Below are 17,340 nucleotides of genomic sequence, written 5' to 3' on the forward strand. Positions count from 1 at the left end.
CTAAAGCCTGTATCAAGCTTTTGAATTACATAACTTGAGAATTTCTTGGACATAGATTTGTGTCAAATTCTTTCCTACCATCACTTCTATATTACAAGGTTAATAATACAGATATATTGAGATTTAAAGAGGGAAGGCTTTTGAGGGATGCATCATTCAACCTCATACCTAGAGCACGAAGAGTTTTACCTTTTCTAAAGGAAATGTTGGCATTCAAGAAAACCATGTTTTTATGACAGCATGTTTCATTCTGTCATTAGCAATTTATTGCTCCATAAAGAATTGTTGAGGTAGTTGTGCAAAACACTAGTGAAAGTATCTTATTTGCCTTAACTCTAAAACTCATTTTGAGTCAGAAGTCTTAGTTGGAGTTCTTACTACTCCTCAAAGCTCTTTTAATACTTCTAGAATGTGAGGAAAGGCATGTAACAGAATAAAGCAAGCAAGTACTCTTTAGAGTACTTAATTTTAAAAATGAATATCTTATTAACCTGCGAGGTTTAAATTACTAAATTTTCTTTACAGTCTTGAAAATTCTTACACATAAGTTTCTGCTTTGTTTTATTTTGTTCCTTACATTCTACATATAAGTGAAATCACATGGTATTTGTCTTTCTCTATCTGATTTATTTCACTTAGCATAATAAGTAATACTGCTTTTAAGAATGGATTGCTATGTGAATAGATATTTTGGTAAAATTAAAAATTTTTACTCTTCCCTTTTTAGAAAAGACATGTGAACTGGATAAGGGGGAGTATATGAGTTTACTATATGTTCAGAGTCTTTAATTATAGCTTACGATGAAGATGTTATAGTCTAGAGTATTTTTTAACCTAGAAAAAGTATTTTATAAGAAGATATTTATATAATTACTAATTTGTTTGAGCCTAAGTAATGCTTTTCCCCCATGATCTGAATGTTTTTTTATTTATTTATTAATTTTTTTTTTTAATTAAACACATTTATTTTTAGTATATCCACAAAATGAAAGGCACAATCCTCGCCCAGGGAAAATAACCTTGAACAAAACAGTGTCTACCTTAAGGGAATTCTTTTATTTATTAGTTTTCGATTAGAATTGACTTTTAGTATTATTTTATATTAGTTTTAGGTGTACAGCTTAGTGATTAGGCATTTATATATATAATTTATGAAGTGATTCCCCTAATAAGTCTAGTACCCACTTGGCACTATACACAGCTATTACGATATCACTGACTATATCCCCTATGCTGTGCTTTACGTCTCCTTGAATATTTCATAACTACCAATTTGTATTTCTTAATCATTTCACCTTTTTCACCTAGCCCCTCAACCTGCTGCCATCCATCAACCATCAATTCATTCTCTGTATCTATATGTCTGTTTCTGCTTTGTTGTTTTATTTTGTTCCTTACATTCTACGTATAAGTGAAATCACATGGTATTTGTCTTTATCTGATTTATTTCACTTAGCATAATAAGTAATACTGCTTTTAAGAATGGATTGCTATGTGAATAGATATTTTGGTAAAAAATTAAAAATTGAAGTAAGTATAAGAATTCATACATAATTTATTAAAATAAAATGTACTTCAACATTGTCTTAATATGGGTTCTCTATTGACTGTTCACTGATAATGATGTTTAAACACATTTTTTTTAACTAGGTGCTTATTTATGACAGATTTGGCCAAGATATCATCTCTCCTCTGCTATCTGTGAAGGAGCTAAGAGATATGGGAATCACTCTGCATCTGTGAGTTTTAACATATTTCTATAACAGCATTTGTTTTCAAATATATTATTATAGATTTCTTTGGCCACCCTGAAATGAAATTATTAAGGGACAAAATGTTAGGCATGAACAACAGGCCCAGCTCTGTAACCATAGAAACTTCCCTTGAAGACCTTCCTTAAGTACCTCCCAGAAACACCTCCCTTTTAGGGTTATAAATTATCCCAAATCCTAGAACACAAAGGCCATAAAAGCTGCTGGCTAACCCAGCTACAAACACATATGCAGAAAGTAGTGCCCATAGCTTCAACCTCATTATACCATCATTATATCATGACTATGTCTGGAAGTTCATGAATCTAATTATAACAGACTGAATTCTGGGTAAGCACATGTGCGGTAGGCACAGTGTTACATAGCAGTCAACTGTCAGTCAAGGTGACCTTGCATAGGGATCATCTAGGACCTCCAATCACAGTCCAAATATAAACAGACCTTCCCACCTCTGCTTTGTTACAACACTCCTGGCTGGAAACCCACCCTTCCCTTTGGGGCGTACTATCTCATCTCTTCAGCTCCCAAATTCCACAGGGCTGCAGCCTTCCTTAGCACGCCCGTCACCTTCTAAAATGTACTTTTAATAAATCTTACTTTTTCTAAATCTCTCCAACCTGTAATTGTTTGCTTTGTAGGTGGGGAAGAATGGGAGAACAACAAATAACGCCACTGTCCTCTTCCGCCTCCCCCACACCTCTTGGGTGACCCCAGATTTCACATCATCCTAGCAGTGACAGCTTTATTATATAGAAAGTAATGTTAAATTACAGTACTTGTATAGAACAACATTTTCCCCCTTTTATTCAACTCTTTACTTAAAAATAATCTTCAGTCTGAGGCTTTCTAGTTTCAGAATTTAAATTTTCTCTCTTCTGTCTCTTCCTATTGACTGATTTACCCTCTTATGTGAAGGAAAAGAAATGGTTGTCTTCAATTCTCTTCCAGCTCTGAAAATTTTCTGTTCCTTTAATTTAAATATCCTTTTTAAAGGAGGAATATCTAATTTACCATTAATAAGAAAAAATTAAGTAACTCTGAAATAATGACTGTTAATCACTGTAGGAGGCTATCTATATTGTCTTCTTAACTACTGAATTTATTTTGTTATATTGCTTCTGATATATTTAAAAAATTTTAAAAAATTGCTTGTGCCTCTTTCACTCTTTTTTTTACTAAAATATTGTATGTAGAAGATTATATACAGAATATTGCTTACAGAAGGATGACTAGAATATTATAGAAATACAGTGTTAGCCATATTTCCTGAGAGAAGCATGGTTAAATCTTAAAATGAAAAATAAAGATTTTGTGATTTGATATTGGATATTGAAATGAATATACTCACTGAATTGTAAAAAGAGAAAACTATCAAGTGATAATTTTTTGAGTTGCTTAGATCTCTTGTACATTCTCTTATGAAGCAATAAGTACAAAAAATAGTCTTAAAGTTTTAAGGAAACATATAACTTTCATTTAAAAAATATATTTGATTTATTTATGGTTAAATCTTTTCATTGCTTCTAAAGACTTTTTCAGCTTTCTCTTTTCTCTCTCTTGGAGAATTTTACTTTCTACTTACCTTCCCCTGACCATATTTCTATGAAAATGGGAATAAAATGGATTCTGAATGTGCTTTAGTTCTCATTCAAGGAGACTTTCTGACCATAAGAGGTATCAAAAGTAAGGCAAGTGGAGTAGAAGAAATGAAGACTAAGAAGAGATTAGGATCTTACTAATAAGTAGTAACACTGATATAAAGAGAACGCTGTGTTAAATAAATAATTGCAGCAAGAGCTTTTAGAGTACCGGTTACTGTTCTTGAACTGGTGAACTCCTAGTGAGGAATAACTGTTTTAAACTATCTTCTTAAGATAAATGGCTTTAAAAAAAAGTGAACTTTACGTTCTTTATGTCTTCTAGGCTTTTACACTCTGATCGAGATCCTATTCCAGATGTTCCTGCAGTGTACTTTGTAATGCCAACTGAAGAAAATATTGACAGAATGTGCCAGGTAATGGGAGTTCTTATTTTCCTGACTCTTGAATGTAGAAACAGATTTTTTTCAAAAAAATTCTTAGACATCTAGTGTGAAAAATCAGAAATCCTTTAACCCAATTTCCCACTTTGATTTTTGAGACTGTCTTTGAATTTTAAAATTTTTGGCTGAAGAAGGATTACATTAAGACTGAGTCAGGCTTCAAAAAACAGAAAACCCAACTATATAGCTTTAAAAATAGGGTTTTATTTTTCTAATAGGAAGCCTCAGAGTAGACAGTCCAAGCTGGTACCACAGCTCTATAAGGTAATCAAAGACTCAGGCTCCTTATGTCTTTCTGATCTGCCATCTTTAGTTTGTTGCTTGTCATTGCCTTGCTTGCTGCTTCGTGCATGCAAGGTGGCAGCTGCAGCTGTCGACATTACTTTTATGTTCAAGGCAAGGGGAAGGGGAAAGGGATATGCTGATGCAGACTGTTCATTTTGATCAGGAAAGCTAAGCTTTTCCAGAAACTCCCAGAAGACTTTCATTTATGTCTCACTGGGTAGAATTGGCTTCAAGGGAGACCGCAAAGGTTAATATTTAGATGAGTGTATTGCCACCCCAAACAAAATCTGGGTTCTTTAGCAAAGAAGAGGGGAAAATGGATATTTGATAGGTAGCTAACAGTGTCTACCACAAATCACAAGCATCTTGTTATTGACTGTTGAATCAAGTTACTAATTAAATTATTAATGATCACCTATTTTGTGTCCTATGTAGCTAATGAGGCTTGTCTTTCTCTTACACTGCATAAACCCAACTGCCATTTTTAAAAGAGGTACAGTTAGTCCCTTTTTGCTTTTTTAATAATAGCTCTATTGAATTGTAATTCACATAGCATAAAATTCACTCAAAGTGTGCAGTGGTTTTCAGTTTATTCACAGAATTGTACAACCATCACTAAAATCAATTTTAGAAAAATTTCAGCTCCTCAACTAATACACCCTCCCATCCCTGAGCTATTTTTTTATTTCTATATATTTGCATTTTCTGGATATTACATATGAATGGAATCATACATGGTCTGTTGTATCTAGCTTCTTTTTTTTAGCATGATGTTTTCAAGGTTCCTCCATATCGTTACACATGTCAGTACTTCATTCCCTTTTATTGCTGCATAATATTCCATTATTTGACTATACCAAATTTTGTTTATCCATTTATTGATGGGCATTTGGGTTGCTTCTATCTGTTGGCTGTTACGAATAATGCTAATATGAACATTTGTGTACAAGTTTCTATGTTGACGTGTTTTCATTTCTCTTATGTCCATAAACACGTAGGAGCAGAATTGCTGGGTCAAATGATTACTCCATGGTTAACCTTTTGAGGAACTGCCAGACTATTTTCCAAAAGTGGTTGTATCATTTTATATTCCCTCCAGAATTATATGAGAGGTTCAAGTTCTCTAGATCCTTTTTGTTAACTGACATTTTGATTATAGCCATCCTAGTGGGTATGGAGTGATATTTCATTGTGGTTTCAATTTGCATTTCCCTGATGACTAATGATATTAAGCATCTTTTAATGTGCTTATTTGCCATTTTTGTGTCCTTGGAGAAATGTCTTCACATCCCATGTGCAGTTTTTAATTGAGCAGCCCTTTTATTGTGAAGTAGTTAGAGTACTTTACATATTTTGTTTAAAAATATTAATATTTGTTTAAGTTTAAAAATAAAATAAAAAAATTATATTTAAGTTTAAAAATAAAATAAAAAATTTTTTATTTTATTTTTAAGTATGTTATTTGCAAATATTTTCTCTCATTTTCTGGATTTTTTTACTTGATGATGTCCTTTGGAGCACAAAAATTTTTTATTTTATTTTTAAACTTAAGTTTATTTGTTTTTTAGTTGCTTGTACTTTTGGTGTCATATTTAAGAAACCATTGCCAAATCTGTAGATCAGTTTGGAGAGTATTGCCATCTTAACAATATTAAATTTTCTGATCCATGAACATGTAATAACCTTTGCATTCATTTAGATCTTTTTTTCAGTAATGTTTTATAGTGTGTAAATTATAGGTTTTGCACTTCTTTTGTTAGATTTATTCATATTTTTGATGCTATTGTGAATGGAATTATTTTCTTAATTTCATTTTTAGGATTGCTCATTGCAAGTGTACAGATACCCAGCTGACTTTTGTATATTGAGCTTGTATCTTGAAACTTGCTCAACTTTGTGCCCTTTGGCACAATAAAGATGTTCTAGTCTCATCTTGTACTTTTTCTGTCCTGGCTCAGGATTCAGCCATTTGTCTAAGGATCCCTGGGTTTCTGTAGAGAATGGTGTTTAGAAATTAGCATCTGAGTATTAGGTGTAATCATTGCCACTAGAGTGTCACAATTCTTAGGCCCTCTCAATGGACAGAGATAGGAAATATATGTATATACATATACACATACTTTTATATCTATATTTAATTCTATACATCTTCCTACTTATCTCTCTAGACAGATAGATAACCTCCAAAACCATTTCAGTTGAGAAATATAGGATTTATTCTAGCTTTTCCTTTTTTCCTTCAAAAATTTGTAACTTTTTTCTCTGACAGTGAGAAACATGGCTCTCAATATCCTCAACCTGTTTACTTGTTTTCTCAGTCCTTTGAATTCTCAGTCCTTTGATAAATCTCCCAATCTTTGTGGAACCCTGCTCAGCCACTTCCCCACTCAGGCTCCAACTCCATTTTTCACATTTTAACATCTCTGAAATCAGATGCATCTGGTGTGTTACATAGAATTTATTGGCAGCATTAATTCTTAGTATTACATAAAATAATAGTGCCTGTTATAATCGACAATATCTCAGATTTGAAGAAATATAGTTTAGAGGTCTATTGCCTAGAGCTTAAGAAGATAAGTAAATTTGACTTAAGAATTTGTATGATTTTAACACTACCTTTGGATGATTGAGAAGGAATACTTCTGGAATTGGTCATTGGAATTATAACATGTCTGCGCAATGACAAGTAGTTGCATCATCTGATCAGAGCAGTAGGAGGTAGTGTCTTCTGCCAAATATAGTAAGCACTTTACTGTAAGAGAGCCAATTCTGGATATTTTTAAGAAAATGCAGACATGCTATTTCAAAGCAATTTTGTGATATACTGTAATTAATAGGATTTTATTGATAATATAACTAATTATTAAAATAGATATCATTTATATCTGGTAACCAGGTAAACAATACTTCTTAATAACTTTGTTCTCTTGGGATAGTTTTTTTGATTGCCTGTTTTTTAAATGTGTATATTATCCTTCAAAACCTTATTCTAATAGCATCTGGAAGATTTTTATTTGTGATTGTCCGTTATACTAACTATCCTATAAGAATGAAGTATTCATTGTATTTATAGGATCTTCGGAATCAACTCTATGAATCATATTATTTAAATTTTATTTCTGCTATTTCAAGAAGTAAACTGGAAGATATTGCAAATGCAGCATTAGCAGCTAGTGCAGTAACACAAGTAGCCAAGGTAAGAAATTTTGGTTGGCTGATGACATTTTGTTAATGGAAAATTTAGTGATAATTCTGAAACCCGTTAATTGACATAGGTGTTTTATTTTCAAAGGACCGGAACCACCTAAGAAATATTTAGACTTAATAATTTTAGAAAGTTATGATGATGTAAATTATCTTCAACTTGACCTAAGCAAAATAAACCAAACCAAAGGAACCTATTCAGACAGTTGTGCCTCCCTCTTAAAGAAACCTATTCAGTGAATTTGAAATACAAAAATAAAAGGCTGGATCATGGATCACTTTTTGTTTTAGGCTGGGATTTGTATAATCTTTTTAGCTTCACTTTGCAGTAGTTTGACAGTTGTGTTGTCATAAATTATACTCAAAATGTGTTGACATTGTTTTATCTATAATCACTGTATTTCACCATACTATCTCTAGATCTTTTCTTAATAGAGAGGATCCAAGGAAGCAACGTTGCGTATTATGAAAAAGATGAAATTCATGACAGGCCATCACTTCTACCTCAGAGTGACAGATTCAGCTTAGCTATAAATAAATCTGTAAAATATATTCTTGGTTATAGTCTTATTATGCCCTGTGCTTCTTGATTTGGACAAGACATAAATGAAAATTTTGGGGACTGTTATACAGGGCAAATAAAAGACTAACCAACCATGCATTTACTTATTTTTTCCCACTGATATTCTGCTACTACTTCTGATTAGTTTTTGAGGCTTATGTCTTAATGTTCCTGTCCTTCCAAAGTTTATTAATTTTACATAAAATAATAGGAATGATTTTCAATTTGTTTAACTGAATTTAACATATTTCAAGTAGTTTTTTTTTAATTTGTCTCCTAATTTGCACTTCTGATATAACTTTTCCCCACTTGTCAACATTTATGATAAAAAAGTAGTTGCAGTGACTTTCTTAGGAAGTGTGGTTAAAATGACTATCAAAATTTTAATTGTGCTTTCTCTTCAAAATTGATATCCTTTCCCACAATTAAAAGAACTTTTCATACCTTAAATTTTGTCTTCTAAAAATGTTACTCCTCTTTTTCATAATTTATTATCCAAAGGCTATTTTTATTTTTTCTTTATATTAATGCCTCATTCTTGCCCAATTAGGCAAGCAGCTATGTGGTATAAATTTTAGTTACTGAATATAATTTTTGCCATTTTCACCATGGTAGATTAAATCAAACTAAATATGTTTTAAATATTATAAGATTGATTTGTAAACCTTTTGTTTCTAGGTTTTTGATCAATATCTCAATTTTATTACTTTGGAAGATGATATGTTTGTGTTATGTAATCAAAATAAAGAGCTTGTTTCATATCGTGGTAAGTAAAAATGGAAATATTGTAACTCATTGTTAATAAAATGAATAGTGTACTATAAAAAAATGAACATGTTCAGTGCATTCCAAAACCAGCTTTGTTTATAGAAGTAGAGCTGTATAAGATTTTTTAAAGCACACAAAAAACACAAGCCTCAGACCAAGTTTTGTCACATATAAATAACACTTAATAAAGCACAATGAAGTACCAATTCTCTGACCTTTTAGGTATTGCACAGCAACTTGCATGAATGGTTCACTCATGGCAAGGAAGACAGCATTTTAGTAAGATTCAGTTAATCTTCTAGTACTTTGACCCTTGAACAAGAATGAGTTACTTTGCTTCTTTGTGCTTTAGTTTCCTTATCTGGAAAATGGGGGTAATAATACTATTTACCACATAGAGTTTTTATGAACATTAAATGGATTAGTGTGTTTAAAAAGCCTCAAAGTTTCTGGCACATGTTAAGCACTCAGAAAAGGGTGACTAATATTGCTATTGAGATCAGACAACATTAACACATTCACACACACACACACACACACGCATACACCAAATTTTGTCTTTTTTTTTTTTTAAACCCTTAACATGAGATCTACCCTCTTTTAACATTTTAAGTGTACAATAGAGTATTTTTGACTATAGGTGCAATGTCGTATAGCAGATCTCTAGAACCTATTTATCTTGCTTAACTGAAATTTTATGCCCATTGATTAGTTATGTCAAATATTTTAATGAAAATTTCAGACTGTGGAAGATATTATTAGCCAGTTTAATGAAATAGTCATTAATTTGCTGCTTAGGGATTGAGATGTTTGGGGATGACTAGAATTTCAGTGATTCTTAAGTGGAGAATATTTCCCCACTTAAGGAAGCATTTGGAAATGTGTAAGGACTTTTTTGATCATCACAATTGGCAAGACTGCTACTAGCGTTTAGTGAGCAGGGACTAGGGATACTAGATGTTCTGCAATGTATAAACCATGCTCATACAACAAATGATTCTGCCCCAAATGCCAGTGGTAACCTATTATAAAACACTGGACCAGATAATAAACTACCTGAAAGAAGAAATTAATCTTTTGGTTTCATTCAGCATGCTTGCTTGTTGAAATTAAAGAACATTTCGAAAAGGGTGTTTTTGCAGTGTTGCCCATGTAAAAGATTTTTCATAGTAGTTATTTACAGAAGTCTTTTACAATTGAGTTTTAAATTAATTAGCTACTTAAGTTACATGTTTAAAACCTACCTTCTTGTAAGTCTTTAAGCTAAACTTATAAATTTTGTTATATTTATAAATCAGGTTACATAAAAACAAGCTTTTACTTTTTCTTTGATCAGTTAACTCAGACGAAACAGTAATTCTCATCAGCCCCATTTAACAAGCTAACTCAGCGAGCTTTGTTTGTTAAATTTCCTTGAACAGTTTAAATTGCACTTACTAAATTTTCTTTTTTAAGTACTTCACATCCCAGCCAGGCAAATTTATAAATCTAACAAGCAGAACCTGCCCAAATATTTAAATGACTTTAAAAAATAATTGAATTTGTAGTGAGTCCATTAAACATTCTAGTACTTAAAAATTTAATTACACTATTTCTCAACTTTAACAAAATCAGAAGTCTGAAATTATTAAAGTATACATTTAATGTATTAATTTTAAAATATAATCACATCTTTAATTGCCCAGATTCTCAATAGTATAGTTAAAACAATAATAGATAGCTTTATAAGCATTTTACAATGTAAGCTTATTCACCCCTTAGTAAAATAAATGGTATTATTATTTCCATAGTCCAAATGAAATTGTCACAGATATTAACTAACTTGATAAAGAAAAGACAAAACCAGGGTACTAAATCCAGGGACTCCCTCCAAAGACAGCTGTCTTAACTATTATGTAATCGTGTGCCAAATCGCTCAAACGTTACAGGGGATTTAACTGATCTAACTCGAAACATCAATCAATATACTAATGCCATGGATCTGATGACCTACTGTCCATGGATTGGGAATTTATCCAATAGAGGATTTATTATCTCAGTGAGACTCAGGCTACTATCTCAGACAAACCAGATTGTTCCCACAAGTGAGTCAAGATTTTTGATGGACACTTTTTTAATTGTTCAGGTCAGTTCTCAGATTGTGAGACTAGGGAATAGGACTAAAGTGCTGGATACTTCTATATATATTTACCTGTAGCAGTGATTGACAAAATGAGCTGAGTATCTTGCTGGATTGGTGCCCCTTAATTTGCATAATTCACAGTGCATCCCTATGCCATTTCTGTTACCTGATTTGGATGCGTGGCAGCCTGTACCACCAAGTAGCAGCACATTTTCCCATCCAGATTCTGTATTGCCTGGATGAACTCTGTGTTCTCTGTCCACTGGATCATACTTTCTTTAAATACTTTGATATATCCAATTGGATTCTGCTGTCCTCTCATGCTAATCCAAGTTATATTGAATTTAATATTTATTTTCACAGTCGGGCTGTTGGGAAATTAAAAATATTATGTAGATAATATTTTAATGCAATCTTTTTACAAATAGTTATTGATCATCTACTTGTCAGACACTGGGCCTAGGTATTGTGAGAGCTAGTAAGATGAATAAGGCAAGCTCTTTGATTGTCAAGGACAGCAATGTTTTTTAAAATGTAGCCCTAAGAATCACCTAAAGTGCATGTCAAAATTGCACCTCAGATTTCTTAGAATTATCTCAAATGTGTGGAATTGAATCCCTGAGGGAAAGGGCTAAGAATCTCCAATTTTTAAAAGCTTCCATAGAAATTTCTTTCTCTTTCATATTCCTAGAGTGATTCTTATACCCACTAAAGTTTGGGAACCACTTACATACCATCTAGTAGTTCAGAATAGAAATTCATACAACTTATAATACAAAAAAATTATATGTAATGTTGGTCTTGCCATAATTGATTTATTTGCATTGTCCTTTTCTGGCCATAGTTGAAAATCGGTAGTTTCTTGAGGCCATCTAGTGTTTGTGAATAAAATTATGAAATATTATATTTATTTTTCTGTTTACTTTGGCAAATATTTTGTGTGGTTGATGTGTGGTTTTTTCCTTATTACTATTCTGATATTGATACTGCTGATTATTAATATTAAGGTGGTATTTATTAGAGATAATATAATTTTTAATAGATACTTATAAAGTTTAAAGCATAAAAATTTTACTTGTTTGAATGTTAACAGATGTCATTGAAGTGCATATTCATTAAGAGTTTAGTAATAATTTTAAGAGCTTAATAAAGGTAAAGCATAAATTTTGGTCACTTTTTTTTTTTTTTTGCCTGTGTTATTTTAGCTATTAACAGGCCAGATATCACAGACACAGAAATGGAAACTGTTATGGATACTATTGTTGATAGCCTCTTCTGCTTTTTTGTTACACTGGGTAAGTTTTCAAACCTTTCTGTGCAGGCTCCCTGGTGGTTAGGATTTGGCACTCTCAAATCTTTGGGTATTTCTTCAAAGTAAATTAATTATTTGACAACTCATTTTAATCTGTTACACTGTAATATCCCCTTTTATCTATCTGGATCTCTATAGGCTCTCTCTCCATAGGTGGGATAAAATACACATTTCGTACTATATAAAACCATAACTCTTCTAATTTGATGTAGTTAATCTTTTTGAGTTAGCATATAGCAGATCTATTGAGTTGACTCCATAGATGTCTTTGGTATTGTAACTTTCTAATGTATTTTTGAATGATTTGATAGTGACTTCACCTATGTGCCTGATAATTTTCTTTCAGTATTTTATTATGAAAAATTTAAATACACTTCCAAGTAGATTGTTATAGCTTGGTAAACTATTAAGGTAAACTCCCAAGGCTCCAAAAAACACTAAATTTACATATAATACTAATCCACTATACACAAAATGTTAAACATTTCTTTAGATACTAAATTTACTTAAAGCTACATTGTGTTTAATATCTGATGCATGACTTTATGCTTTGCTATTATGCTAATGAGTCTGTTTAGAAACATCCTAGTTGCAATTTTAATTTTGCAGACAAAAAACCTTTCAGTCAAAATAATCCTCACACTAGATTAAAATTTCTGTTTCACAAATGAGAAAATTAAGGAAGAGAGAGCTATCATACATAGTTTAGGATACAGACAAAAGGTTGAGGAGAATTTGTATGCAAATTTGGGAGTTCTCTCTTCTGAGGGTTTTTTCCCCTGTAATTTTCAGCCCTGGATGCCAATCTTTGATTCCTCAGTTCAGTAAATCTTCTATCTTCTGCTTGTGCTCTTTTCTCCTGTGTGTCATACAAACTGGAAAGTACCATCAGGAGGAAAGCTAGTTAAGAATCTATCTCACTTTTTAAGTATATTTCTTCTTTCAAGAGTTTTATCATCCACTTTCTGCCTGCTTTTAATTGTTCTCTACCTTCATATGGGGTTGTTGGTGGGGTTGGTTTTTTTAAAAAAAGAACACACGCATACAACTTTTTGTCATTAAACAGACATAATTAATATTTTCTATTTTACCATCTCACACAGTCTCCAGAATTTGGTGAATGCTAGTTATTATGGACATTAAGGGTAAATTGAAAAGTATAAATGAAAACCACTGAAGTATTAGTCACCTTCATTATGTAGAGTATCAGAAAGTGATTTTTTTCAAAGAAGAAATTGAAATTATTTTTTTCTGACATAGATGTCAAAAATAGTTAAATGAAAGCAAATTTAAGAACTGTGTACAATATAATATCCTATTTTTGTTTTTTTATACGTACCACACACTTACTTACTTAGATTGTATACAGAAAATAACCAGAAAATCCATATCTAATTCTTAATGGGGATTATTTTAGAGTGCTAGAATCAAGAGGGTTAACTTTACACATTGTTAATATTTGAATTTTTATAACATGCATGAATAACTTGCCATCAAAACAAAGTTTAAAAATTTGCTAATTGTCCACATTTTTACTTTTGCAGTAAACTGAGCATGCTTTGTATAGAATCTAAAATGCAACAATTTCAGCATATAAAGATTACAATGTCCTGTTTGTTTTATGAGATTTTCAGTGTAATTAGATTTTTTTTATTATTTTAGGATTTTAGCCTTTGATAAAACATGAAATAATAGAGAAATAGGTCTATTGAGTTAGTTTGATATTGAATTGAGGACAGCTTTTAGGAGCATTTTAAATGATGTGAAGAATGTGTTTTCTATTATCTTTTAGTATTTTAAAAAGAATGACTACAATCCTTCATTGTTGATTTGTAAAACAAAAAAATATACCAAACTGTTAAATTAGCTAAACTCTTCATTCTTTCAAGTCAAATTAAAGTTAATCCTGTGAGTAGTGAGTAAGCTTACTCTTTGAAACTGCCTGTGAGGAATCAAAATGCTGATTTCCTCAGTCCATTGAAAAAATCTAGTCACATTAATTGGCCAACACTATATTAAGAGTCTTTTTCTCAATCCTTAATGTTTTCTATATAAATGGGAAGGTCCATTTCTTAAACCTTGCATTTACTCTTGAGATTATAAAGTTTTTAGCCTGAAATTCTATACATCTATTACTTGTTATTTTCTGATACTAATGGGTTTTATAAGTATCTATTTTAGTTTTTAAGAGCTTAAAGCATTGCTAACATCTATTAAAACAGGTGCTGTTCCTATAATCAGATGTTCAAGAGGAACAGCAGCAGAAATGGTAGCAGTGGTAAGTTCATGCAGATACCTATTGGGGATAAATAATATTGTGTCAACTGTTTTCCATAAGTACCTCAAGTGTTTTTGTTCATTTTACATATATGATTGTTGTGGGTTATATATTAAGCACTAAAGGCAAATATTTTTATTTTATAACAATGGGATTCCACTAAAAATAAAAAACAATCGTTGTGTACTTCTATATGAGGGAGTAAAATGATTTACTCCAACTTGCTCTTCCAGTCCAATTTTTTTGTTACTAAAATATATATTCCTCATTCAGCCTTGTTCAAGTAGTATTTTATACCTATTTGATCTCCTCAGTCACTTAATATTTAACTTTATTTAGCAAATATTTATTAATAATCAACCATTTTTAAAATGGTGAGGTGCATTTTGTTACCCCACTGTATTGGAGTAAAATATTCATTATATCTTGAGCATTCAAAAATTTACTTAAAAGATTAGAGAAATTACAGAATTACTGAAAAGGAAAGAGTAGCACAGAAAGATGAAGGAAGATACACTAACATTTTTGAATTTTATTGGCCCAAATGAATCGGTGATGGAGGGCTGTTTTCTTTCACATATATTCCATTTCAATTGTGGAGCTTCTTATAGCCACTACTATATAGACACCTTCCTTGGTATAACAGAATCATGTTTAGGTCATTACTGCAAAGTGGTTTCTGTACTTAAAGTAAAAATAGTCATGGAAAAGTGATTGTTAAATCAGGCCTGGGTCATAGTAGAAAAAGCATTGGTCTTTTCAAGTCCAAGTTGTGATGATATTGAATAGCAAAAAAACTAAAATATTTAGATTTTAGAATTGCTATTTTGTAAAGAAATTCCAAATTTCTTAGTAATGAAACCAAGAATCTATTATGTAGTACCCTGTATAAAGTTTGTGAAACCATTCAAAAGTTAATATACAATTTGCTTTTTTCAGAAACTAGACAAGAAACTTCGGGAAAATCTAAGAGATGCAAGAAACAGTCTTTTTACGGGTGACACACTTGGAGCTGGCCAGTTCAGGTATTACATGAGTTAATGTACTTTCTAGGACTTGTAGAGTTTTTAGATTGTTTTTCTTGTCTGATAGAATACCCTAATAATTGAAATTTCTTTCTTTTTAAAAATGAGGTAATCAGAATCTGAGTTTCGACTCAAATTGTTTTTGAAATACTAATAGAATATTTTATTTCATTTACCTTTTTTTGTTACAAATTTTTGTTTTGCATTTTTATCTATTCGAGAACTTTTCTGTTTATATGGCTTTGAATTCTCGTTAAGCTTCTTGGTAGTAAAAAAAAGTGAAAAATTTGTGATGCCTCTATCTTTTTCTCTATGTATTAACTAGTTTCCATTTTTACACTGAAATACTTTACTAATAGCTTATTTGCAAATTATTTTTGTCTTTGTTAGCATGTCTAGCATGAGTAGCTAATTCCAAAGTTACTACTGGGTGTTCCATTATTATTGAATAGGAATACTTTTTAAAACTATATGTTGTAGTACTTTTAACATTTGATTATTAAAAACAATGGACATTATGGAGTGAAGAAGCAAAGAAATCTACACAAATGGCTGAGAATTATTTCAGAGGGATAGTATTTTAGAAAATTCTTACCCCCACTTTTAGATGAATAAATAAAGAAAGCCTGTGAAAATAAATTGATACCAAGTATAACTGCCCTCTAGGAATAATTTTATGGTAATTTTTCATAGACTTCATTCAAATCAATTTTGATGGTTCCTATAGTCTCAAGCACTGTTCTTATAATTTGACGTTAACACTAACATCGTGTTTCACTTGTTTGTTCAACTCTCTCAGCTCCTACATTATTGTTCTATGTTCTATTAATGTTCTATAATTTCATTGCTGGTCTTAAATATTCTTCATTGTTTCTAAGTGGAACAGAAACATCAGATTCTCACATGATTTTATTTTCAACAGAAGCAACCACTCTGTCACACCTTCCTTAATAATTCTTTCTCTTTTTATAGTGCCAATATAAAGGCATTGTTTTATTCCAATAATTTTTAAAACTTTATTCACATTATTATAATATAATTGTCTTATTGTTAATTTGTTGGACACCTTTCTAAATTATTTTAATTAGGATCAGCATCCTTGATGGACTGCTGTTAAATACATCTGAATCTAATTGTAGGTTAATGATTCTCAGAGAGAATTTGATATTGTCAGCAGACATGGTTGGTTGTCACAACTGGGTAGATGCTACTGGAATCCATTATTGGATGCTGCTAAACATCCTACAGTGCACAGGACAACTCCCCATAATGAGGAATTATCCAGCTCCGGATGTCAATAGTGCTGAGTTAAGAAATCGTGCCATAGGCTGTCCTCCCTTGTGTTCTACCTAGCTCCAGACTAATAAATGATAGTAGGTGTTAAAGGTGCCCCTCCTAATTTTTATTACTAGTCTTCTGATCAGCGCAGGTGGGAGAGTCCACTGTCTTACACCTATTAGGGTATAATAAATTACTAAAATGGTCAGAGGTTTCTTACAGAAGAAAGTATGTATAGTTAATAAAATCACATAGCAGTGCCTTTTGAAAATGGATATGTACTACTGATATAGTAGTGCCTCTAAAGCAAATCTCTACAACTTTTGGAGACACATGGTAACCAAATGACTTTGTGCTTCAGTTTGCTTTAAGTGTAGTCTCTTTCACATCTAAATTGTAATAATGGAGTGAAACAGTATATGAAGTGTCTGGTAAGTGAATAATTATATAAGTACCGTTGTGGCATGGTGTTTTAATTTTATATATTATAATGAGATAGAGTTTTCTGAGGCTCTTCTCTAGAGCCTGTTTTTTTGAATTTGTATTTACAGAAAAAAATATAAAATAATTTATAATTTGTGAAACTCAAGCATATGTGTACATTTATAAGATTTTGCTCTTTGTTTTCTGTGAAGCTGATAATGGCTTTTCCTTTATTTTTTTCAAAAATGTGAAATATAAATATGGTTAGAG

At 31.4% G+C, this 17,340-nt stretch overlaps 1 protein-coding gene across 3 annotated transcripts in view; it reads left to right on the forward strand.

The window, feature by feature from the left end:
- SCFD1 (sec1 family domain containing 1) overlaps window positions 1–17,340 on the forward strand; it is an 87,531-nt gene that overhangs the window by 5,075 nt on the left and 65,116 nt on the right. For 2 of the 3 annotated variants that reach the window (XM_006906855.3, XM_015585545.2), the window contains 7 exons: window positions 1,651–1,739; window positions 3,696–3,786; window positions 7,172–7,294; window positions 8,543–8,630; window positions 11,960–12,049; window positions 14,289–14,344; window positions 15,284–15,369. In XM_006906855.3, the coding sequence (XP_006906917.1) occupies window positions 1,651–1,739; window positions 3,696–3,786; window positions 7,172–7,294; window positions 8,543–8,630; window positions 11,960–12,049; window positions 14,289–14,344; window positions 15,284–15,369 (623 nt within the window). The remainder of the gene's footprint in view (window positions 1–1,650; window positions 1,740–3,695; window positions 3,787–7,171; window positions 7,295–8,542; window positions 8,631–11,959; window positions 12,050–14,288; window positions 14,345–15,283; window positions 15,370–17,340) is intronic. The other variant, XM_015585546.1, reaches the window with a different exon arrangement.

This window comes from Pteropus alecto, unplaced genomic scaffold (genome assembly GCF_000325575.1).
Source record: "Pteropus alecto unplaced genomic scaffold, ASM32557v1 scaffold171, whole genome shotgun sequence".
In the NCBI taxonomy this organism is placed as follows: domain Eukaryota; kingdom Metazoa; phylum Chordata; class Mammalia; order Chiroptera; family Pteropodidae; genus Pteropus; species Pteropus alecto.